The sequence below is a fragment of the Culicoides brevitarsis genome, chromosome 1 (assembly GCF_036172545.1).
Source record: "Culicoides brevitarsis isolate CSIRO-B50_1 chromosome 1, AGI_CSIRO_Cbre_v1, whole genome shotgun sequence".
Lineage (NCBI taxonomy): Eukaryota > Metazoa > Arthropoda > Insecta > Diptera > Ceratopogonidae > Culicoides > Culicoides brevitarsis.
This window is the reverse complement of record NC_087085.1, coordinates 40,306,628-40,332,391: the sequence shown is the minus strand read 5'-3', so window position 1 is coordinate 40,332,391 and position 25,764 is coordinate 40,306,628. Positions and strand designations below refer to the sequence as shown.

At 24.6% G+C, this 25,764-nt stretch overlaps 1 protein-coding gene across 1 annotated transcript in view; it reads left to right on the top strand.

The window, feature by feature from the left end:
• The window catches only part of LOC134827178 (TWiK family of potassium channels protein 7), a 59,452-nt gene extending 34,291 nt beyond the window's left edge, over positions 1-25,161 (top strand). The window contains exons 4-6 of the mRNA XM_063839747.1: positions 22,743-22,884; positions 24,176-24,864; positions 25,057-25,161. Of these exons, the coding sequence (XP_063695817.1) occupies positions 22,743-22,884; positions 24,176-24,803 (770 nt within the window). The 3' untranslated portion in view covers positions 24,804-24,864; positions 25,057-25,161. The remainder of the gene's footprint in view (positions 1-22,742; positions 22,885-24,175; positions 24,865-25,056) is intronic.
• The last annotated feature ends 603 nt before the right edge of the window (positions 25,162-25,764 follow it).

The following is a 25,764-nucleotide window of genomic DNA, read 5'->3' as shown; positions in this document are numbered from 1 at the left end:
ACATAGTTTTGTTTTAAAAACTAAATCAAGAGCAAAAAAACTGTGTCAAAGCCATTTTTGTCAAATCTTGCTCCAAATGGATAGAAATTTGTCAGAGGGCTCTAATTTATCATTTTTAATAATTTTATAACTCAAAACTGCCAAAAAATTGAAACTGAAAAAAAATTTTTTTTTGACATAGTTTTGTTTTTTGACAAAAAATTTTGTTTTGTTTTAAAAACATTTTAAATCAAAAAGCCAAAAAATTGCTGAAAAAAAAAATAGTTTTGTGTCAAAGCCAAAAACTGTGTTTTTGTCAAATCTTGCTCCAAATGGATAAAAATTTGTCAGAGGGCTCTAATTTATCATTTTTAATCATTTTCTAACTCAAAACTGCCAAAAAATTTAAACTTAAATAATTTTTTCCTTTGACATAGTTTTGTTTTAAAAACTAAATCAAGAGCAAAAAAACTATGTCAAAAACTGTGTCAAAGCTATTATGTCAAATCTTGCTCCAAATGGATTGAAATTTGTCGGAGAGCTCTAATTTATTAAAAAATTATTAATTTAAAAAACTGCCAAAAAATTGAAACTGAAAAAAAAAATTTTTTCTTTGACATAGTTTTGTTTTAAAAACTAAATCAAGAGCAAAAAAAAAAAACTGTGTCAAAGCCAATTTTGTCAAATCTTGCTCCAAATGGATAAAAATTTGTCGGAGGGCTCTAATTTATCATTTTTAATCATTTTATAACTCAAAACTGCCAAAAAATTAAAAAAAAAATCTTTGACATAGTTTTGTTTTAAAAACTAAATCAAGAGCAAAAAAACTGTGTCACTGTGTCAAAGCCAAATCTTGCTCCAAATGGATAAAAATTTGTCAGAGGGCTCTAATTTATCATTTTTAATCATTTTCTAACTCAAAACTGCCAAAAAATTGAAACTGAAAAAACATTTTTTTTTCATAGTTTTATTTTTTGCAAAAAAACAAAGTTTTGTTTTCAGAGGGCTCTAATTTATCATTTTTAATCATTTTATAACTCAAAACTGCTAAAAAATTGAAAAAAGTTTTATTTTAAAAAAAATCAAGAGCAAAAAAACTGTGTCAAAAACTGTGTCAAAGCAATTTTTGTCAAATCTTGCTCCAAATGGATAAAAATTTATCGGAGGGCTCTAATTTATCATTTTTAATCATTTTATAACTCAAAACTGCCAAAAAATTGAAACTGAAAAAAAAAATTTTCTTTGACATAGTTTTGTTTTAAAAACTAAATCAAGAGCAAAAAAACTGTGTCAAAAACTAAGCTAATTTTTGTCAAATTTTGCTCCAAATGGATAAAAATTTGTCGGAGGGCTCTAATTTATCATTTTTAATCATTTTATAACTCAAAACTGCAAAAAAATATTAAAAAATGAAAATAATAATAAAATAAATGAAATATTATAAAAGATAATAATTATTTATAATTGAAAATATAAAATTGGAATTTAAATTTAAAAAAAAAATTAAAAAAAATCTTAATTTGAATTTTTTTAAAATTAAATAAAAACTTACAAAAAATAAATTTTTAGACTTTCAATAAAAAAAAACATTTTTATTTCTTTTTGATATGTAAAAATAAAAAAAAATTAAATAAATCCATTGAATTTCTAAAATAAACAAAAATTATTTGATTTAAAATTTAATTTATTTTATTTATTTATTTTACATTTTTAAATAAAGATGAATAAATAAACAACAAAATAAATCAAATTAAAAATAAAATTCTCCGAATTCCAATAAAAATAGGTACATGTTCGGACAATCCCTAATCGCCCACTTCCTAAACAAATATTAATGCCTCATCCTGTATCCTCCTCTGTATCTCTCTCTCTATGTGCTCCCTTGAAACTTTTTTCCCCCATAATTCTTATTAAATGTGCAAATTGCTTTCAAAAACTGATAAAATTGTGTTTACTTTGCTTCCGGTCAAACAAACAGGTGTTTCTTATGGTGAAATGAATGAAACACCTCGCTCCGTACCTCAGCAGGAACAAAAATAAACGACAACGTTTTTCCCTTTTTTTATTTGTCGGTCGAACTTTGTCGATAGAAATCCGATATCTTGTCATCGGTAGACTTGTCGTGTTTTGATATTTAAAGTTTTAATTTTTTTTCGGCTAAAATTAAAGTTTTTTTTTGGTTGCGTAACAACGAAAAAAGCCAAAAAAAAGCGAAAGGATTGAGAGTCATATTCATAAATCTCTCAAATTATTTTTTCTTTCGGTGCGTTGTCCGTGTCCTATCTGAGCAAATAATCTTTAGCTAAGCAGTTAAGCGTCGTCTCTTATCCCCTTTACAACAGGTAATAAGCAAAAAATTTATGGCAGGGCAAAATCTATTTTCGTCATGCATCTCGTCGTCTCGAATAGCTTGCGAACAGCGGAAAGGTGATTGTTTTTTTTTCTCCTTCGACACGAACAAAAAAAAAAGGAAAAAGGGAAAAATGTAATGATGTGTAAAAGGAAAAACGAGAGAGAAAAAAGGTTTCATTTATATGGGGATTGAAGTAATAAATTCGATTGTACGAAAAAAAACCTGTCCTTGTTCTCGTAGACGACGACAACGACAAGTTAAATCAAATAATAAAGGTTATCATTGTATTAAAAAAATATTAGATTATTAACTAAACCCGCATAAAGAAGGATCAATTTCACTTCGCTCACTCCAAAAACTCGGAAACACTTGAACAAAAATAACCGATAAATGATTGTTGTTTACACGAGACTCGAGCAGCAATAACTGTCGCATGCATAAAGAATTATTTCCAGAAGATTAATAATCACATAATATTACTAATACCGCACACACAATATTTCGTTACTTAGTATTCTCGTCAGTGCTTCGCCATAAACTATGTGTCATCATTCATTTACACTCCTTATGCCGGCGCTCTTTAAAGATTTGTTACGCAAGAACAACGAACGGCGGCGAGAGGAGATTGGAAGTTTGAGGTTTTTGTAAAATTCTATTTTAAAAAAAATTATTTTAATTTTTTATTTTATTTTTTATTATTTTATTTATTCATAATTTTAATAATTATTTTGTTATTTTATTTAAATTAATTTTTTTTTATTTTTTACAATTTTTTTTTTAATTTGTAAAAAAAATAATTTATCGATACTAAATATTTTTTAATTAATATAATTTAAATTTTTAATTCGTTGAAAATTATTATTATTTTTTTTTATTTTTCATATACCTAATATATTTTTCATTTATTGAAATTTTATTTAATATTTTAACTAAATTCAAATACTTAATAATTTTTTTTTATTTATTTTTAATATTTTTATTTGAATTTTATTTTATATCATAATTTAGTTCAATTTTTATTTTTAATTAATTTAATAAATTAAATTTTTTATTGATTTTTTTTTATTTTAATTATATTTAATTTTTTTTTATTTTTTTTTAAATTTAATTTTATTTAATTTTTTATTTTAATTTAATTAGGTAAATTAATTTTAATATCGAAATATTCTTATTTTTTAAAATTTATTTTTTTTTAATTTAACTTTTTTAAAATTTAATTTTGTTTAATTTTTTTATTTTCATTTAAATAAATTAAGTCAAACCTATATTAAAATAATTTTATTTAAAATTTAATTTTTTAAATTTTGTTTTAATTTTATTTATTTATTTTTTTTTTATTCAACCTAATTAAAGAATTTTGTTTAATTTTTTCATTTTATTTAAAAAAAAATTAATTTAAAAATTTATCTTTTATATTGGAATTTATTTAAAAAATTATTTTTATTTAATTATTTTTTTAATAATTGTTTTTTTTTTGTATTTTAGGAATTAAATTTTAAAAAAATCGACCTCGAGCTTTGTCAAACACGATTTTCTCCAATCACTGAATCGCCGTATTTTTCCCACGTAATCCTTCAAATTTATATTTCGTGTCGAGGCACAACAACAAAAAACAACAAAAAAAGAAAACCTTCGACGAAACGAGGAAACGAAGGAACGTTCGTTAGACAAACAAAAGAAATGTAACTAGAAAGGAAAAATTTGACGAGGAAAAATTCAATACCGAAATAACAATGACTCGCAAAAAATTGTACCTATAAGTATTAAAAAAAAAACGAGAAGTAAAAAGGAGGAAGTTGAGAAACGGAGAAGAAAAAAAAAGTAATTGGCATCAACACAATTACGTGACCATAAAAGTGAATAAAAAAAATAATAATGGGAAAAATCCCTCTCTCGTATACTTTAAGTCATGTACATACCTCGTCTCTCTCTCCTTTTTTCCTCTCAATATGTTGCCAGAATTGTTTTTAAAAATACTTTTCGTTGTTGTCGTGCTTTCTGCTTGGCAAGCGAGCAAGAATGACAACGACGACGAAGGTAATGGAAGTTGGTACAAAAATTAAATTGACACACGCTTTTATGTCATCATTAAATTAAAATTGGCAGAGTAAATTTTTTTTCCTGTGACAAAAGAACTTTTAATTGATTTTTACGTGTTTACAATATTTTTCTTTCCTCTTCGACATAATTGAATTATAAGCTGTGACAATCTTAACCAAACAGGCGTTTTTCTCGGATTTTCCGGTCAATGTCAAACCGAAAAAAAAAACAGCTCGAAGCACCAAATTCGACTTAAAACGACAACTTTCAGTCCTTGATGTAACAACAGCATTAAAGTGCCGCTCAATCAATCTCCTCCTAATACGTTCTTTGCATGGTTTCTTATTCATCATCTTCGAGGTACTTAACCGACAAGAAGAAAAAAAAACACACAAGACTTTCATCATCATTTATAAGTGCGCGCCGCCGGCAACTAAATACACGCACGTCATTTTTCCCTTTTGTTTAGGGCAAGGGACAAGGACAAGACGCACGAACAATGAAAGACGAGAGAAAAAAAAAATAAAATAAAAGTACAAGTGATCAGCAAACAATAGGCTCATGTTCGTCGTCGTCGTCTTTCTTGTTGATGATGATGATGAGGTGAATAAACATGGAAGACGGAACATTGATTACATATATGGGAAAAACGTGAGAGGTGTGGGAAATGAAGTAACGGGACATGAGGAAGTTAGTATTGTGAGAATTTTGTGTTTCGCTAATTATTTATATTTTTATATTATTTTTCAAAAAAATAAAAATTTAAAAAAAAATTAAAAATTCACACTCAAAAAGATTAAATAGGTATGTGAAATTTTTAGAATTACGAAATGATAATTAATTTATTAAAAAAAAATTGAATTAAAAAAATTATTTCTAAAAAAATTAAATTAAAAATAAATTAAAATTAAATTAAAAATTAATTCAAATTAAATTTAAAAAAAAAATCTTCAATTTTGCTTAAAAAAATTATTTGCATGAGTTTTTATTTTTTGTAAAATATATTTTTAATTTTTTAATATAAATTTTTGATATAACTTTAATTAAATTTTTGACATTTTAGATATTAAATTAATATTATTTTTAATTAAATTTTAATAAATAAAAAAAAATTGAAAATTATTTTTTGCAGTTAATTATATATTTTTTAAATTATTTTATTTCAATGTTTTTATTTATTTTTATTTTACAAATTTTCAAAATAACTTAAACATATTTAAACGTTTTTAATTAATATAAATTAAAATTTTAATATAATTTTTTAAATTTTTTATTTTCTTTTTCTTTAATTTATGCTTTCAATAATTGTTTTTTATAATTTTAAAATTTTTTTGAATTTTATTTTCAAATTTGTACGTTATTTAAATTTTTCAAACTTTATTTATTTATTTTTTTATTATTTTTTTTATTTTATTTTTTTTTTTTTTTTTTATTTTATTTATTTTATTTTTTTATTTTTTTATTTTTATTTATTTTTTTTTTTTGGATAAATATTTATTTTTAATTTTTAAAAAATTATCATGAAAAAAATAAAATTATTAATTTTTTCATTATTTCTATTTTTTTAATTTAATTTTTTTAATTATTTAAAATTTATTTCTTTATTAATTTTTTATTTCTTATTTTTTTTTTTAATTTTTTAAAAATTATTTTTTTAATTTTTTTAAAAATTATTTTATTTAATTTTTTTTCTCTTTTTTTTATTTAAAAAAAGCGAAACAAGCTATCTTCACACTCGCATAGTAAAAAAGATAAATCGTCAACACAACAAGGCGACATGACCCATCCAGGAAGCAAACCAAATCAATTAAGTTGTGTGTCTTGTATCACTTTTTATTTCTATCTGTTGTGGCATCGCATCCTCTCCTAATGACGTTACGGTCACACACAAAAAAGATCTTACGGTAATTGCTTTGGAGCGAGATACTCTTTTTTCTGTATGCCGAGCTGTGGTCTGATGTGAGTGTGAGAGACAATTCCTTCTATTTTATATTTACTCAACATTATAATATTAATATTGATTTCAGTCCCTTTAGGATAGAATCTTGCACGTTCTGCCGAAAATTTTACGGAGAGAGAAGAAGAAGAGAGATATTGAAAAGATTAAATTAGGGATAACTAAGGGTTTTATTGTCACCAATATTATTATTATAATATTATATGAAAATTCTGCGCGGTTTGCCGAAAAAAAAATTCTAATCTTCAACGACGAAGCGGAACATTAAATGGATTATTAATAAACTCGGCGTTTCTCGGCGAACGACGCTCAATAAATTTAACTTTAAGGCTTTATTTTGTCGCGCTCTATTAATAATGGAGACGCCTGGTTTCGAAAACTTTTCAAATATTCATGTAAAAGTTTATCATGCAAACCGCTTAAACATCCATGAAATTTCCTCCGTTACAAGAAAACAATTTTCCATGATTTCACGGACGATATCTTCATTCATGTTGCGACGCCAAAATTTTCTTTGTATTTAGAACGAGCGATGTAGTGCGAAATATGTCTATTCAATATAAATCTAGATTTTTTTATGGAATTTTTATTATTCAACGACTTTAAACAAAATGAATTAGTCCGTTGTTGTTGCTGCTTTTTTGCACATGCACACTCGAAATGGGCTTAAATAAAATTGATGATAAAGAGATATTAAAAGCGACGACGACGAACGAAAAATGTAAGCCGATTTGCATAATACTTGTCCAAACAACTATTTTCATTTATCTCCACGGGAAAAAGATTTAGATAAAAACTTGCGAATTAATAATTTTCCTTGAATAATGAGGTCTTTTTATTTATCCGCAAGTCCGGTAAAAATATTTTTTTTAATGAAGATAATGATGTTGATTTAAATTCACGCACGACGAATGAAATTACATCCGATTTTTGTACAAATATGAAAATTTTGATGGAAATTCGTAAAACCATATTATTTTGTGGAAACATGAGAATTTTATTTAATTTGAGAGTGCATTTGGGATAATTCTTTTGAATCACTGACGTTTTATTTAATTACACAAAAGAAAAATGTATTCACAAAAATTTGTAAAGCTCTTTTATGCTATAAGTGGTTATTTAGGCATAAAAGTTGTAATAAGCATTCAAATAATTTTTAGAAATCTTTTCATGAATTATTTTTTTATTTATTTATTTTTTTTTAAATTTCATTTAAAATGCAAATTTGCTTATTTTTTTTAAAAGCTATAAAAATCAATATAAAAAAAATATTTTTATTTAAATAAATAAAAATTTCAATATTCAATTTATCTGAATTTATGGGCCAATACTCAATATATTTTTTTTTTATTTTTATAAAAACTTTTATTTTAAAATTATTTTTTATTAACTATTAATTTTTTACTTTTTATTTATTATAATTATTTAATTATTAATTTTATTATTAACTATTTATTAAATAGTTTTTAATTTATTTTGAATAATTATTTTAAAATTATTTCAGAAATAAATAAAAAAATTAAAAAAAAATGAATAAATTAAAATAATAAAAAACTACTTAAACTAATAATTATTTTAATATTTTTTTATTTATTTTTTTTATTATTTTAATTATAACTTTTTAATATTTATTAATTTTAATATTTTAATTAAATTAGATAATTAATTATTTTTTTAAATTTTAATAAATCTTTTTAAATTTTTAATAATATAAACAATTTTTTTTTGAACATTTGATAAATTCATTTTCTTTAATTTTTTTAAATTTCCTTTTATAAACTTCTTTTGAAAAAAAAACTTTAAAAAATACTTTTAAAAAAACACATCTTAAGAATCTTAAAATTGATGAAAAGCAACTAATGAAATGGAAATTCAATCAAAAACTAACTTTTTGCTATTTTTGGTCAACTTTGCTACTTCTTTATAAAATCTTATTGGTTAAAGAAACTTTTAACCATTTAAAGTTTTCTTTGAAAAAATATTTTTATTTAATTCGATAATTAATTAATTTAATTAAATAAAAAACATTTTCTCTTAAAAAAATTTTAATTTATTTAAAAAAATATTTTCTCAGAAAAAAGTCTCAAAACAATTTTTTTTTTGTTATCAAAAATCATAAAATATTTTTCTTGCGTAACATTTCGTCGTAAAATTCCCTTTCTCTCCAAAAAATAAATAAGTAACAGATTATCAACGTTCGTTGTATCAAATCCTTTCGTCAACGTCAAACGATAGATGCCAAAAGAATTCTCAAAGAAAACCCGAAACATTTTAATCAAACAAAGTATGTGAGAAGAAATTTTCTTTTGATATATTTGTTTTTATTTACTTAGGAATTACAGCAAAATACAAACAAACGGCATCATTTTTGTATTATTATTAAATTGTATTGTGGTTTCTTACCCTTATACAACATTTTCTCTCGATTCTTGACAACTTTTTCCCGAAGCAAAGCGAATTAAAGAGAACAAAATTTAAATTCTCCAAGTTAATACGATTATTATCAAAATTTGATAAAAATTAAGCTGATAAAGGAATTGAAGACGAACAATAAAGGATTTTCACTCCTTCTGATATTATTATTTGAATTGTGAACTCTTTGATCTTTTGTCATCGCTGAAATTAATCGGATTATTTGTGACTTTGTTCTGTGTGTGATTGTTGTTGTTTTTGTGCGAAATGAAATGATCTGTGACGCAATATATCAATTTTATTCGACAATCAAATATTTTTTGCGTGTCTGATTTTTTGATGAATTCGATGAAAACTTTATTTTTTCATGGAAAACACATCAAATTGAGTCGTTTAAAATATTTATGGTTTTTGTGCATGATAAAAAAAATTATTTGGAAAAGAATTATTTGCAAAATGAGAAAAACAAATTTTAAACCACGTGACCTATTGAATATACTATATACTCTAAATACCCTCTCAAATGAAAATTTTCGATATTTGTCCAATAAAAAAAGTTAAATTAATGACCCTTTACCGATTTTTATCCCAATGCACATTTTAAATAATTAGCCCAATGCGTATATTAAAAAATTTTAACCACGTGACCAATGAAAAATTTGAAAAAGCCTTTTTTTAGAATTTTTTCCCTCAGTGTGTGAAAAAAGCTTCTCAAGATGCTAAAAATGACATTTTTTCCCTTCACAGCGAGAAGCTAAAAGTAAATTTATGACATTAATATCACTTTGGCAACCTCTTATGTCGCTAATTTACCCGAAAATAACTTCCAATGGACTCTTTTTATCACTTCAGCTCATTATTCGTCCCCTTTTCACGCAACGAAAAAAAAAAACAAAGAAAAAAGTAGGACACTCCTTTATTACGCAATTTAGCACAAAAGATGTTCTCGTCGCAATAATAATAAAACAACTTGCCTCCAATATGTTTTCCTACATGTTATTTTTAACATCTGCAATAAAAGGCAACGACGTAAGCTCCTTACCGAGCGACACATCGAGACAGGCGAAAGAAGGACCTACAAGACATTATTATTATTACTGCGAGTGCAAAAGGTACATAAATTTACGATATATTTTCTTCTTTTCTTCCTTTTGCACAACGACGACGACACATCGACTTGGCCTGGACCTCGTTCTAATTTGCATTTTCTAATAATATTCCCCATGTCATTTCCAAACGTGTATGTGGTCTTCTTTAAAATAACTGCCGCACCTATCGCCGCAAAAACACATTTTACATGCAATTCTTGCTTTGCTCTCCCGTTTTTGGGCCCGTTCTCGATGCACTGTTATTATTATTATTTTCATCTAATCATAAAATAACATATATGGGACTTTTGTGTGAATTTCTAATATAAATTGGGAAAATGTCATGTGTACTAAAAACTTTCCACAATGACGACGACGACGACGCATGAATATTATTATTGGTGTCTGGCTTGCAAAATATTAGCTTCTCAATGTATTTTTCAATTATTGGTCTATGCTACTGAATTTGAACGAAAAATTAAAGTTTCTCAAAAAAATTATTAAATTTTTCAAAAAAATTATTTTAAATTAGTTTTTATAAAATAAAAAAAAATTAAATGTAACAAAAATTTAATAAAAAATTTAAAAAAAATAAGAAAAATTAAAAAAAAAATAAATCAAGAGCAAAAAAAATTATTAATATTTTTACATTATAAAATATTATTTTTGCCAATTTTTATAAAATAATTTTTTTTAAATTTCAAATTAAGTTTTAAAATTTCAGTAATTTTTTTATATAATTTATTTTCAATTAATTAATTTTTAAATTTATTAATTAATTTTTTCAATTTTTAAATTTGTTTTAATATTTTTTTTAAATATTTTTTTAATATTTTTTTAATATTTTTTTTATATTAGGTATTTTTAAATTTAATTATTTTAATTTATTTTTTTATTATTAATATTATTAATTTTTTTTTATTCTTTTTTATAAAATTAAAAAAAAAATATTAAAAAAATAATAAAAAAAAAAATAAAATTAACCGCAATTTTTTAAAAATTTTATGAAAATAAGTTTATGTCAAAATATTTTTTTTTCATGTAGTTAATAATTTTAATCGAGTTTAACCTTCTTGAGAAAAATTTAGAAAAAAAAATATTGAACTTGAAAAATAAAAAAAAACTGAAGAATTTTGACCTAATTTTTAATTTTTGAATAAATTTTTAATTTTTTTTTTATTTTTAATAGTAAATTTTTTAATTTTAAAATTTTGTAAAAAATATTTTTCGTTAAAAAAATAAAAAAAAAATAATTTTTTAATATTTCGAATTTTTTTCAAACGAGCGAAACATTTAATTTTCCCTGTGAATGGGTTGGACTTCATTTTATTAGCAACCCATTATTATTGCTGTTTTGCTGTTGTGAGGCACCTTTTAAACTTTGTGAGTGTATTTCCAAAGCAATAAATTTCCGAAACCGTTGTTTGCGTGGGTAATATTGCCTCTGTCTCTTCATAAATTTTCAGAGAAAGAAAAAAAAAGAAATTTTTCGAAAGCATCTCAATTTAACGACGTTACATGACCAAATTTTCGAGGAAATTTCCCGACAAAAGAGAAGTGTTGTGCAATTTGTGTATCAAGTGAAAAGTGCTTCGTTAGCTTCGTTACATCACAACGAAATGCCTATAGCCACTCAAAACATCGCATTGTTCATGCATTTATTATTCTTTCATTTACACTCAACTGCATTTCGAAAATGTTCTCTGAGGTTCACATGTGTGTGTGTGTGTGTCAGGTAAAAATTACTACAATTTTTGCATTCATCGCAGAAAAAAAACGAGAAATTCTCGTGCAAGAGAGACGAAAATTGCAGTAAATAAAAGGAGCATGGAATGTGTCGGCGATATGCCATGAAAAAGAGGGTTTTGTGTGTCATGCGATATTTTTCTGCATGTGAAAATAACAGAAAAGCAGTAATAATGGAGAAAAAGAGTAAACGTTTGTTTTTCTGCAAAGCTCCTGGATTCCCTTGTTCGTATTTGTAGCTCTTTTGTTGCGAGTCGAGAGTGTTTTCGCAAGAGATTCTCCGAAAAAAAAATGAACAGTGCTTAGTTGGGAAAATATTAGTGATAAATATTTAAAAAGGGATTACAATTAAACAGCGTAGTGCCAGTAACTTTTGCAACTAACGACGATGCCGAACGGAGAACAAAAGAAGATTAACTCGGATGACGACGACGACGAAGATGTTCCAAATGATGGAAAACTATTAAGAGGATTCCTTTGTTTGACGGTTATCGACATGCACACCTGGGAAACGATGTTCAGGCAACAACTTTTTAAAGCGATTTGAGAATTTAAACTTTTGCAGCTTTTATCTTTGTTCAGTATTTACATGGGATTTCAGAGTTCATATGTGTCTGATGAATATTTCAAGTTTTTTAAGCCTTTGAATTGTTTTAATGTGAGAAATGTAGTTGAAATTTGAACCTATTACACTTCCAAAGAAAAATCGATTAAAAGACCTTTACGGGTATTTTTAAATATTTAGAGGTTTAATTTTTTACTTTAAACAAAATTTAAATTATTTTAATTTACTCATCAACTCCCCAAAAAAATTTAAGTAAAAATTTGAAAAATTAATAATATTAAAAAAAATTTTTTTTTTCTTCTTAAATAATTTTTTCCTCTTTAATTTTATTTTTTAAAATAAAAATATTAAAAAATTAGCAAAAAAAAATTAAAATAATTACAAAACAATTTTTTTACTTAAAATTATTTATTTATTTCAGAAAAAAAAATTTTTTTTTTTTAAATAAAAATAAAAAATTCTTATGAATTTAAAAAAATAAATTAAAATAATTAATTAATTTTAAAAAACAAATCTAAAATAATTCTAATCTAAAATATTTAAAAAAAATTTTTAATTTAAATAAAATAAAAATTTTAATTATTATTTAAAAAAATAATTAAATATTTAAAAATAAAATAAAATTAATTGATTAAAAAAATAAATAATCCGTTTAAATTAATTTTAAAAAAATTTCATGATAAAAAAAATTAAAATTTCTAAAAAAAATTTTCGGAATTTTAAATTAAATTAATTTATTTATTAAATTAATATTAAAATTTATAAAACTATTAAAATATTTATTTAAATAAATAAATTAAAATCAATTTTTTTTTAAATTAAATTTAAATAAATTATTTTGGTAATTTTTATTTTTGTTAAAATAATATTATTTTTATTTTATTTATTATTATATTTAATATTTTTTTTTTTAATTTAAACATTTATTATTTATTTATTATAAAATATTAAATATAAAAAAAAAATTAATTAATAAAACTTAAATTGCTGTAAATTTAACAATAAATTAATTAAATATTATTTTAAACAAAAAATCTCATTGACCTGAAAAAAATTTAAATTATAAATTTCTTCAGAACGTCATTTCCATTCAAACAAAAAAAAAATAATTGAAAATAAATTTTAACAAAAGAACTTTTTTTTTTGTTAAAAAATAACTCCAAATAAAACAACAATAAATTCATTACAACTCTATTTACAACATTTTTTCCGCATGATTTGTTGTTCCATGTCAGAATCACTGACAACGCCAACGAATGGAGTTGCCTTGCTTTTTACTTGTTTCCGTTCGAGAAACTTTTTGAAATTTCTCTTCTTTATTTGACAAAATAATAGATTAGGCTTACATGTTATCCATTATTTAACGACGAAAAAAAAACGCCTAAACAGGAAAAACAGTGAGATGATGTGTAAAAATAAAATGTAATGAATGGAGTACAGGGAATGCAATGTAGTCAATAAAACACGATTCTTTATTGTTTTTAAAAGCGCACATACAACTTTGGTAATAAATATTAAAATACAGTACAAAACGCCGTCGTCAGTGACGCACATTTATTTTCATGCTTTCTTCTTTTTTCCGTTTTTTAACATTTTTTTTATAAATAAACAAGAGAAAAATTTTTGTTTTGTTCTCAATTCTTTGTTCACACTTTTTTTCTTGTGTCTCTGTGACATTTTTTTTTTATTTTGGATCTGACGTGCTTTTGTTGTTTTCAGTGTTAAGAAACTTTTATCTTGCTGCGAATTATGAGCGTTAAATTAATTGTTTTTTACACTTTGTTAGATGAATTCGAACGAAAAGAAATCGCACATTTGCATTGTCACGTTGCAAATGAACAATAATATCGAACGACGACTCGCCATATTGCACAAAAGACAATATTTTACCTATTTAGATTCGGTGCAATGAACAACATGTTTATGAGTTTGGTTTTAATTTTTTTTATTCGCTCGCTCCTTGTGATGTTGCTGCAATTTTGCTCGTCCAGTTGTATTTTTTTTTTTGCTGTTTATTCAAATATGCAGCCGCATTCTCGCACTCAACAACAACAAGGATATTAGATATTTATTTTTTTTTGTTCGTTGCAAGCGGAGTTTATTGAACCATTTATTTTATTTAGAGACAAGTGAAAACCCACTGTAATAATTTTTCGTATGTAACACATTTCCGAGCAGAATTCGAAACATTGGTGCTGGCGCTGCTGCGAGCAGATTATGTGTTAAATTGACATAAAACCCCTACAATTAATAAACTAATGCGACGTACAAATATTTTTCTAACTTTTTTTAGAGACACGAACGTTGCCTGCTGGCTAAGCACTGACAACAGTAATAAACTTTCGACGTTCCAAAAGTTTTATGTTGGGACAAATTTTAATTTTTTTACGCTTAAAAACATTTAATTTGAAAATAAAAAAAAGTGAAGCCCGCATTTGAAATAAAATTTTATTGAAAGTTTGTTTTTTCGGGAGTTTTTGGCAAATTTTAACGAATATTATTTTTTTTCGGTTGCTAAACAGAGAGATAGCCAAAAGGTTTCTTGATTATGATTAAAAATGTAATTGAAGTGCTTTAATTTATTTAAATAAATTTTTATTTCATGGAAAAAAAATGTTTTGATAATGGAAAAATAGTTTTTCATTTTTTTTATATGAAAAATATAATAAAATAAATTTTTAAAAAATTAAAAAAAAAAATAAAAAAAAACGAGTTTACATTAAAAAATTATAAATTTTTAATAATATTAAATTTTTACATTAAAATAATAAAATAAAATTATAATTTTATCATTTAAATAAAAATTAAATAAATAAACTGAAATTATTATCAATAAAAAAAATTATTTATTTTTAAAATTTATTTTTTTTTTTTTTAATTTTTTAATTTATTTTTTTTTAATTAAATTTCATTTTTTTAACAAAAAAAAAATACTTTAAAAAATAAAAAAAGCTTTTTCTATAAAAAAAAATCTATCAAAAGCTACAGAAGCTTATATTTATTATAAAAAAACAAAAAAAAATAAAATTATAAAATTATTTAAAAAAAAAATAAAATTATTTTTAATACAAAAAATAAATTTATTTATCCATTTATTAATTTAAAAAAATATTTATAAAAAATAATTGAAAAAATTATAATATAAAAAATTAAAAATATTAAAATTATTATTTTATTTTATTAAAATTATTATTTTAAAAATATTAAAATAATAAAAAAAAATAATTCAATGAAAAAATATTTTAAAAATTTATTTTTAATGGATTTTAAAATTAAAAAAAAATAAAATAAAAATAAAATAAATATTAAAAAAAATAAAAATGAATTATAAAATAAAAATAACAAAAAATATTTTTTGTAAAAAAAAAATCAGCAAATTTCACACTTGAATTCTTCATTCAACTATCAACTTAATTCAATTTTCAGGATTTTGATTAAAAAATTCGATAAAAAAAATACAAAAAAAATTGCATGTCATTCTAAGTTGATTTTCCGCTTGACTTGACATCTAAAAGTCCTTTTATGGTAATTTTTAAACCACCTTTAAAAGGTTTCATATCACACAAATTAAATTTTTTCATGTTTTAAATTAAAAAAATACGAAAAAGGAACACAAAACAGATCACAATCATTTTTCATTATATTTATTACTCACTCCAATTTTGTTTGCAATGTCCTCAACGACGACGCCAATGATTACAACAAAAGTCATAGGAAATCCATCACTTTGATACTTTTTCAATTTAATTAATTTACTGTTCAAATATCTCGATGAGGTTCATTCGAGTGAATTCGTCGCCGTAGAGAGAAAAACAAAAGGAAACCATAATTACAGAGAGAAAGTACGAGAAGTTAAACTCTTTATGGGATTATTGAGGCATTGAGGAATTAAAAACAAAAAGTATCGTATTTCACTTTCGTATTTAACTTTTCATTTTGTGACTTGCGATAACTGACAATGACTCGTTTGTGTCTCTCTGTGATGTGGTTTCGTTTGCGATACTTTTTCACATTTGATAAACCAGATTAAAGTTCTTTTTTTCTGTATTTGAAGAGGATTTGCGTTACACAGAGAATCTCTTAGACTGTGCCCTTAATTAAGTTAAGTTTGATTAAAAACTTTGGCAAATCTTCTTTGAGCAACGGATTACGTGCGTTTTTTGCCCGACTTTCGCTCGAAATATTGGAACAATTCAAACTTAGTCAATTAGATAGATGCACAAAAAAAAACTTTGTTTGCCGCTAAATGAAAAACCAATAAACCCATAAAGACTCGTCTCGTCTCGTTTGCACCGAAATCGTGGCAAAAACCGAAAAACCACAAACAACATGTCACAAATGTCACGTGTAAGTGTCCACTTTTGCCATGTTTCTCGAGCGTCGTCGTGTGTTTTTTCCTGCGAAAACTGCATTCATTTTGCAATTTCATGCATTTCACAGTGCACAGTCGCACATAATCACTCTTCGTCGTCTTTTTCCCGTCTCTTTTCGAAAAAGTCTGTGTGTGTGTCTAACATGATGTTTGTGTGAGTGCGACGAGTGTCAGACCCGGGTTTTAATTTAAATTAAATAGCAAAGTAAATTACTGTTACACAATCTTGATGATGGCAATGTTGGTTAGCCTCCAGCTGTGTTATATTTCCTTAAAATTGGTGTCTAATAAAATTAATTTCAAGTGTAATTAAAATTTCTTTAATCCAATATATCGCTTGTGCTTCGTGGTTGGGCAGAGATGGGATCGTTTTGGGGGCTGAAATGGATTTTTTGCTGAAAATTTAAAAGATGAAGGTCAAAGGAGTAGATTAAACAAACAAATAAGTTTGCTTTAACTGTAATTCTTCATTTTCTCTTAAAAAATAAAATAAAAAAAAATTAAGAAAAAATTAAAATCGTTCAAGCTGTTCAGAAATTAAAAATTGATCATCAGCGCCCTCTTTGAAGAATTTTTAAACAATAACGCCCTCTAACGAGTTTTTTATAAGTAATAATGCCATCTGGAGGACAATTTTTTATATTTAAGTCGGTCATAAAAGAAAAACTTATTAACAATAAAACGCCCTCTATTGAGTATTTTTTCATTCTGACCTTTTTTGATGTTCAATTTTCAATAGTAATGCCATCTAACGAGTATTTTTTCAATTAAAATCTCCTTTATTGTACAATTTTTGATCCTTCTAACGAAAATCTCATGAATTATATTGAATTTAAATCCATTTGTAGAAAAATTCTTGAAATCTTACGCCATCTTCAAAAGAACTATGGAATTTAATCGCCATCTACCGAGAGTTTCTTGAACTTTGAGGACATCAAGATTTTTGAATCTTGTGAATTTCTTGAAATATTTCGCCATCAAGAGGGAATTTTTTAATTTCAGCGCCATCTATTGAAAATTTCATAAACTATCAAAAGATTTTTTGAATTTTAATAAAGTTATTTTTAATAATTTACTGAAATATTTCGCTATCTGGAGGAAAATTTTCGGATTTTAGCGCCATCTATTAAAATTTTCTTTAAATATTTCGCTATCAAGCGAAAACTTTTTGAATTTCAACGCCATCTATTGAGTTTTTTTTAAATAACGCCATCTATTGAATTTTTCTTGAATTTTTTAAAAGAGAATTTTTAATCACAAACGCCCTCTATGATACAAAAATTCATCTTGAACGCCCTCTATTGAATTTTTTTTCTAATTTATTTTGAAACATGTGCCCGTTAAAAGCAATTTCAATATAAGTTACTGCTCCTGATGTTTCAAAAGTGACAAAAAAAAACAACAACAAGTTGTGCATGTGGCTTGAAATTATTATGAATAATTGTTCACACATTCGCCTGCTTCGACCAAGAGTGGCGAAGATAGATCTGAGTAAATAAATACTACCGAGAGAGAAAAAAAAAGTCCCACAAAAAAAGGGAGCTTTACACAAAAATACTTTTATTATTCATGTTTTCATTTCATTTCTCTTCTATTTTTTTCCATATTTTTTTCTCGCTGTACTTTATGCGCCTCACATTTTTTTTTGTTGCTCGCCACAACTCTTATTTATATTAATAAGAACCACAATAAAACACACAAAAAGAGGAAAAAACACTAACAATAACCACACACAGCAAAACCAACTAAACAATGGGAGAAAAAAATATAAATGCGAAAAAAAAGAGACCATCGTTATCATTATTATATTATTATTAAAACATTTTCACCACAAGTCCTTAGGCACTAAATTTAATACAACAATGAGCTTGTTATATTTATTTTTACTTCTTTTTTTCGCCCGTCGCACTGCACTGAACTGATGTTTTTGTTAATTTTTACATTATATACGATTTTAATTATTGTAATCAAAGGACAATAAATTAAATGGTTGCAGCAGCAGGAAATGACGAACATATTTTGCACGAAGAAATTGTCTCGGAATCCAACGTAATGTAAATAATTTGTTTACCTGGCATTCGCAAAAGGTACAATTTTTCGCAGCGAGCGTCTTTAATGATAATGACGAGGATAATTAGGTGGTTGCTATGCAACTTTATCTTTTTGTCGTAACCGTAGGCCGAGATTTCATGCGAAAAAGGCGGAAAATTACATGTTGTTGTTGTTGGGTTTTCGTCAAAAAAGGGAGTGTTGATAATCCACAAAGTTAAGGGAAGGAATCGCGAATTATGATGATTAAGAAGAGTTTTTGATGGATTCTTGCGAAATGTTTTGATTTTTGAGCATTTAATTTTGGATTTATCGGTTCATGAGGTACCTATGCCTAATTGGGGACTGTTTATTAAGGAAATTTGTTATTTTGGGTGATTTTTAATTTTTCACGTGTTTTGTCTTAATATAAATAAGCAATTTTTTAATTCGATTCTATATCGATAAAAATATTAAAATACCTTTATGGAAATTTTTGAAGAATTTTAATTTAAAAAAAAATATGCAAATACCTTAAAAGCTTAAAATTTGTTTTAAAATAATTTAAAAAATTATGAATCGACAATTTTTATTTTAAATCAAATAAATAAAATTTAAAAAAATAAAAATTATTTTAAAAAAATTATTTCATTTAATTTACTTTAATAAATAAAATTGACATGAAAAATTTTATTAATAATTAAATTGTTTTAAAAAAAATTAATAAATAATTTTAAGAAATTTTTTTCTTACAAAATAAAAAAAAAATAAAAATATAAAAAAAAATTAATTTAATTTAATAAATAAAATTAATTAAAAAGTTAAATTAATAAATAAAAAAATTAAAATAAAAAATAATTTTAATTTATAAAATTTATGAAAAATTATAAAACTTTATTTAGAAGCAAAATTTTTAATATTTTTCCTTTTTTTTAAATTTTAATTTATTTAAAAAAAAAATAAAAAAAATTTTATAAAAAATTAAATTTAAATTGAATTTCTTGAAATTCTTTTTTATTTAAAATAATCAAATAAATTAAAATTTACGTAAAATCTCATTAAAAAAGAAAAAAAACGAAAATACCTATTTATTTTTAATAAAATTGATTCACAAAATCGAAAATTCAAAGAAATTGAAGTTGAAATGACGTTAAATTGACACATTAAATCCTTTGCTTTTAGCCAAAACAGAAATTAAAATTTTAAAATCCATTTCTGGTTTAGACAAATTTTCATTCCTATCCAATTTTCACGTTTTTTGGAAATCGAATCATTCTTGACATGAAAATTTCTCCATGGAAAATTCATTTATCTATTTAAATGCATCTTCTGAGAATTTTTTGAATTTAAGCTTCAGGTCAAAATGTCGATAAACTCTTGTTTTGTAAAAATTTTTCATCTCTTGCGCAATGCACCAAAAGCCCTTCGGAAATCATCTAAAAGCAGTTTTCGAAAATATTTTAGCGAAAAAGTAATTAAACTAATTCCATGGCATCAGCCAAATATTTATTAAAAAGCTTTTCATTTAACTGTTTAAATATTTTCCTAAATATTATTTAATAAGCTGCCAACATTGTTATTTCGCAAAATTATTATGAAAACAATCCTTTTAGGCGCACAAAATAATATTTTCACGAGGAACTATTTTTCGGGCTTCGCTCGCTACATTATCTGATTTAAACATCATGAACTTTGTGTGCGAACGCAGGAGTAACCGTAAATTTTATGAGCACAACCGCTAAAGTCATAACACATTTACGGTTTAAACAGCCTATAAAATAATAAATTTATTGTTTCCAAACTATTACCGAAAAATGTTTGCAAAGTTTTATTTATTTTCGGTCCAAAAATGATTTGAAGCGGCAAAAAGGGAGATTTTTCGCCAAAGGTCATGAAAATCGACGACATCATCGACGAACAACGGGATGATATGCGAAAATGATGCAAAATATTACGTTCCCTTGAGTTATTTTGGGATGCCGTAAATTAATCTGTTAAGTACATTGTTGCACGCGAAATCGGCATGTTTTGTGTGGTGTGCAGCCGAGATTACGCGCTAAGCACATAGACGCTGAACTAATTACGTCGATGTGCGTTTGATGTCCCTCGGGAAGTTTGTTTGGACAATTGTGTGTGAAATATTGCACCGATTCCGAGTCGCATCGTCATTAAAGTTGTACAACAACTTTATAAAAATAACAATAAAAAAGTGGCTTTAAAACTTTTTTTATGATAATTTTTTTTTATTAAACGATATATCTTGTTTCGCTGTAGGAAAGGCAAGACAACAGAGACATTATGACAATAATTTACCGATATTTATACGAGAACAAGCCCCTTTAAGTCGTCGTCGTCGTGCGCTTGACGACAAAATCTTAACGAGACAAAAACTCGAATAATAAACACACAACACAAGATAATCATTTTAATTTATGGTGAAAAATTATCAAATATTTCACATTTCAACAATGTGTCTGTTTTGTGCGAGTGCCTTTACGGAGGCAGAATGCGCTACTTGCCTAGATAGATGAGAAATTGTAAAAAATTAAAGTATCGCGATTTTTTGTAATTTTGTTTAATGAACGAGACTTAAAAAATTTTAAAAATTTTTAAGATAATATTATTTAAAAAATTAATTTTTTTACCAAAAATATTTATAAAAGTAAAATTTTAAATTAAAAAATATTTTTATTTAAATAATTTTTAAATTAAAATAAAATTAAGTAATATTTAATTAAATATAATTCCCGGGCGAAAAGGATTTTTTTTTTTGACAAAATTTAAGAATGAGAAAATATTAAGTATTTTTAATTATTTTCATTTTTGAATTTAAAATTTTATTTCAATAGAAAGAAAAGACGAAAAATTTAAAATTTAATTAAATATAAAAATCCAAATTTTTTTCATGTTTTTGTGTTTTTAATTTTATTACATAAAAATTTACTTGAACCAAAAAATTTGGAAAAAATTGAAATTGGAAAGTTGAAAAAATTTTTATATAAAATTTTTTAAAATTTTTTTTATTTTGCCAATTATTAACTTTTTAATTAAAAATGAAGAAAAGTTTTTTTTTTTTCAAAAACCGTTTTTATTTTTTTTTTTTATTATTTTATCCTTTTCGCCCGGGAATTAATTAAACATTTAATTCATATTTGCCGAAATTAAAATTTTTATTTTTTTTTCTTTCAATTTTGATTGATTTGCGTTACAAATAATTTTATAAATAATAAAAATCGTAACGTTTATTTATTTTTTAATAAATTTTATTTTTTTATAAATTTTTGTTTTTTTTTTATTTTTATTTATTATTTTTTTATTTACTGAATTTTAATTTTCTTTTATTACTAATTTAATTTTATTATTCAATTTTTTTTAAATAATATTAATATTTTTATTTTTTTTTTAATTTTTATTTTTTAAAATTAAATTATCAATAAAATAATAAATTGACAATTGCAAAAATTAAAATTTTTAAATATTATTTTTTTTTTAATTTTTAAGACATAAATTATAATCTTCGAAAGTAAAAAATGATAGTAATTTTTCATTCAGAGTCAAATTCAAAATCGAAAAATTAATATAATTTAATTAATAAATTAAAAATTTAAATTAATAATTAATTAAATATTAAAAATAAATTTTTGAGTCAAAAAAAAACCAAAATAATTTATTAATTAAAAATAATTTTAAAATTTTATTTGAAATTATTTTATTTTTTATTTATTTTTGGAAAATGAAGAAAAAATTGCTCTTCGTGAATTTTCCACACTTGCATATAAATTCTACTTAGCACGCAAGCAAGAGATGAGTAAACCAGTTTTACTTCCTCCTTTCATTCTTTTGTTTTATATCATCAACAGCTTTCGTATACAAAATCGCGCGGCATCCCTACAAATAATAATAAAAGCCTGCTGATACTGTTCCCAAGTCACTCAAGTTATAAATTTTACTATAATTCTTGAAAATATATTTACTTCGCGTTATTTATGTATTTTTGTGTTATTAATATAGAAAAAAAAAACAAAGAAAGTATAAATTATACGTGGGTGCTCTTGCTCACTCTGACGTTTTTTCAGTTCACATGTGTCTTCTTCCCGCGTTGCTCTGTTTTGTTATTATATTATTCTTATTAGCGCACAACAGCTCCGAAAAAAAAAGATAAATTTACTTACTTCCTGGTTTCTTCTTCTCTCTCGTTGCAGGTTACGGCAATATAGCGCCGCGAACAACATTAGGACGCATCGTGACATTAGGATATGCTGTTTTAGGTATACCACTAACGTTAGTCTATCTATCGAGTACAGGCGGTGTCTTAGCCAGAGTTGCTCGTGGAGTGTTTTCAAGGTAAGATAAACTTGTTTTTCTGCTTTTTTCGCGAATAACAAGATCCGATCTGAGAAAAATAACAGATTTTTCTGATTGAAAGATGATATTTCATCTGAAAATGGTTTGGAAAATAAGAAATTTAATGAAAATATTTATTTTTTTTAACAAATTTGGTCTGAATTTTAACTCTTAGTGTAAAAAATTTACTAAAAAAATATTTTTTAAATTTTTTTAATATTTTTCAAAAATTTTTATAAAAATTTTAATAAATTAAAAAAATTTTAATTTAAAATAAAATTAGTTTTTGAGTCATTTTTTGAAATTTCATAAAAATTTTATGAATTTTTCGAATTTTAATTCAAAATCTGAAAAAATAAATTTATTTAAAAAAAATAATTTAATGAAAATCAGCTCAGTCAGTCTTTTAAATAAAAATTTTAATTAATTAAAAAAATAAATTTAAAAATATTAAAGTTTTTTTATTTTTATTTAAAAAAAATTAATTTAAATTAATAAATTATTTAAAAATATTAAAAAAAAATTTTTTAAAAATTTATCATTTTGATTCATTTTTTAAATTTTAAAACAAATATGAAAATTATTATATTTTTATCAAAATTACCCTGAACTTTAATTGAGTCTGAAAAATTAATTAAAATTAAATTGTTATTTTTTATTTTCAGTCAAATTTTAACAAATTTTAAATAATTTTCTTCTGAAATTAAATATTCGTAATTTTAATAACATTTTATAAAATAATATAAAATTTCTTAAAATATATTTAAGAAATTCTGTCTAATATTAAAGTTAAAATTTAATTTTAAATAATTTTTGAAGTTTTATAAAATTTTTTTCAAATTTTTATCTGAATTATAATAAAAAAAACTTATTTCAATAAAATTTCATTAAACTTTTTTCAATTTTTCATCTAAATTTAAAATAAAAACATCATAAAAATGATAAAATCTTACCTCTAAAGCCCCAATTCAGAATTTTTCATCAATTTTTTGTTAACTTACGACCTTGAACGACACAATCCTCAATAATTAAGTCCGTTAATTAACTGAAATATTTGCCAAAATGTCATAAAATAACAGAAAACGTTCCTCATTTGGCACAAACAAGCACAAAAAAGCAGTTATTTATCTTCACATTTCTCTTTTTTATCTCATTTCATGTCAACCCATTTTTTGCCGCACATTATGCTGGTTGGTTGCTGGCCCTTTTTTTGCCTCGCGTCACACATTCGGAACATGACAATGCCACAAATTACAAAAAAAAAAAAAAACAATTGGTGAAAAATTGACAGAGCTTTATGTTGTTGCTTGTGCTCTAATTGCGGGTATTGTTGCTACGACGAGAAACGGATGGCGGAGAAGGAGCGTCGCATGAAGCGCAAACGGCAACAGATGGAGATGAAGGCGCAACAAATAGCCCTTCAGGAGCCATATTACGTGCGAAGTGGGTCTCTGCACTCGCCCGACAACAACAAACAAATACCTGAAATCGACTCGTTGAGCAGTTGCGACGTCGAATCGGGTACCTCGATGCACGGCTTGAGCATTTTGGCGCCAATTTGCCTCTGCATCTGCATGATGGTTGTTTATATCGTCATCGGCGCCGTTTCGCTGTACAAATTGGAGGGATGGCCCCTGCTGGATGGCATTTATTTTTGCTTCATGAGCCTGTCGACAATCGGTTTTGGTGACTTGGTGCCTGGATTGCGGAAAGAATCGACCTCGACGACGTGGTTTTGCTCGATTTACATCATGTCGGGCATGGCGCTGACGGCAATGTGCTTCAATGTGTTGCACGAGGAGATAATTCATCGGCTCAAGCATGTCGTTGACGCGAAAAAAGACGGCAGGGGCATGATGATGATGAAAAATGGCACGAGCGGCAATACCGCAGTCGATGACGATTGCATAATGTCTTGACGCTTCGAGAAAAACACCAATTTGTATCAGCGAAATCCCACCGAGGAAAGTCTTATTACAGGTATTTATTGTTATTTCTTTGTTTTTCTCCCAATTTGTCCAATTTATTTTTACTGCATCTCTGTCCTCGTCATGCAATTCCAATCCGATTACAATTCAATAAAATACTTTTTTATTTTTCTCGACTAATTTTCATCCATTTTCCTTTCTTTTCTCGTTTCGCTTCATTTTTAACGAATTTTTATCTTTTCAGCAACGCCTACATCGATGATCTTCGGTCAGGAGCCCGATATCAGTCAAATGCACGTGCTCAAAGATTGCAACAATCATCACATGGTCGAGCACGAACTCGTTCCCATCATGACGATGAATAGCCAGGCGCTGCCCGAAGTGCTCGATAATATTCCGCAGAACATCCAAATGCAGGAACAGCTGATTTTGCCGCCGCCCAATATGATGCAACATCAAGTTGTGATGCCGAATGTCCTGACGGGCGTTTATACGTTGCAGGAAGAGCCCGAACTGGAAATGGAGGAGAATCTCACGACGATATAACATCTAAAAGAATGGATGCGGAAACATATGAACAAGTATAGGTAATAAATGAATTAGATTGATTTTTTATAAAAAAAATGCAATGAAATCAAAAAAATAATCTTCAAACTATAGGAAAAAGCAGTTTTTTGTAAATAAATTTATAGATGACCTTTGAAGTAACAAACAACTCTACAGATATTTTTTTTTAATTTAAAATTAAAAATATTATTAAATTTTATTTAATTAATTAATAAATTTTAATTTTTTCGTATTTAAAAATTTTTAGAAGTTGAAATTAATTTTTAAAAATTAATTAACAATTAATTTTTTTAATTTAAAAAAAATATAAAAATTAAATAAAATTATATTTTTTATTATTAAAAAATAATATAAAATTAATTAAATTAAATTTATTTTTTGCTAT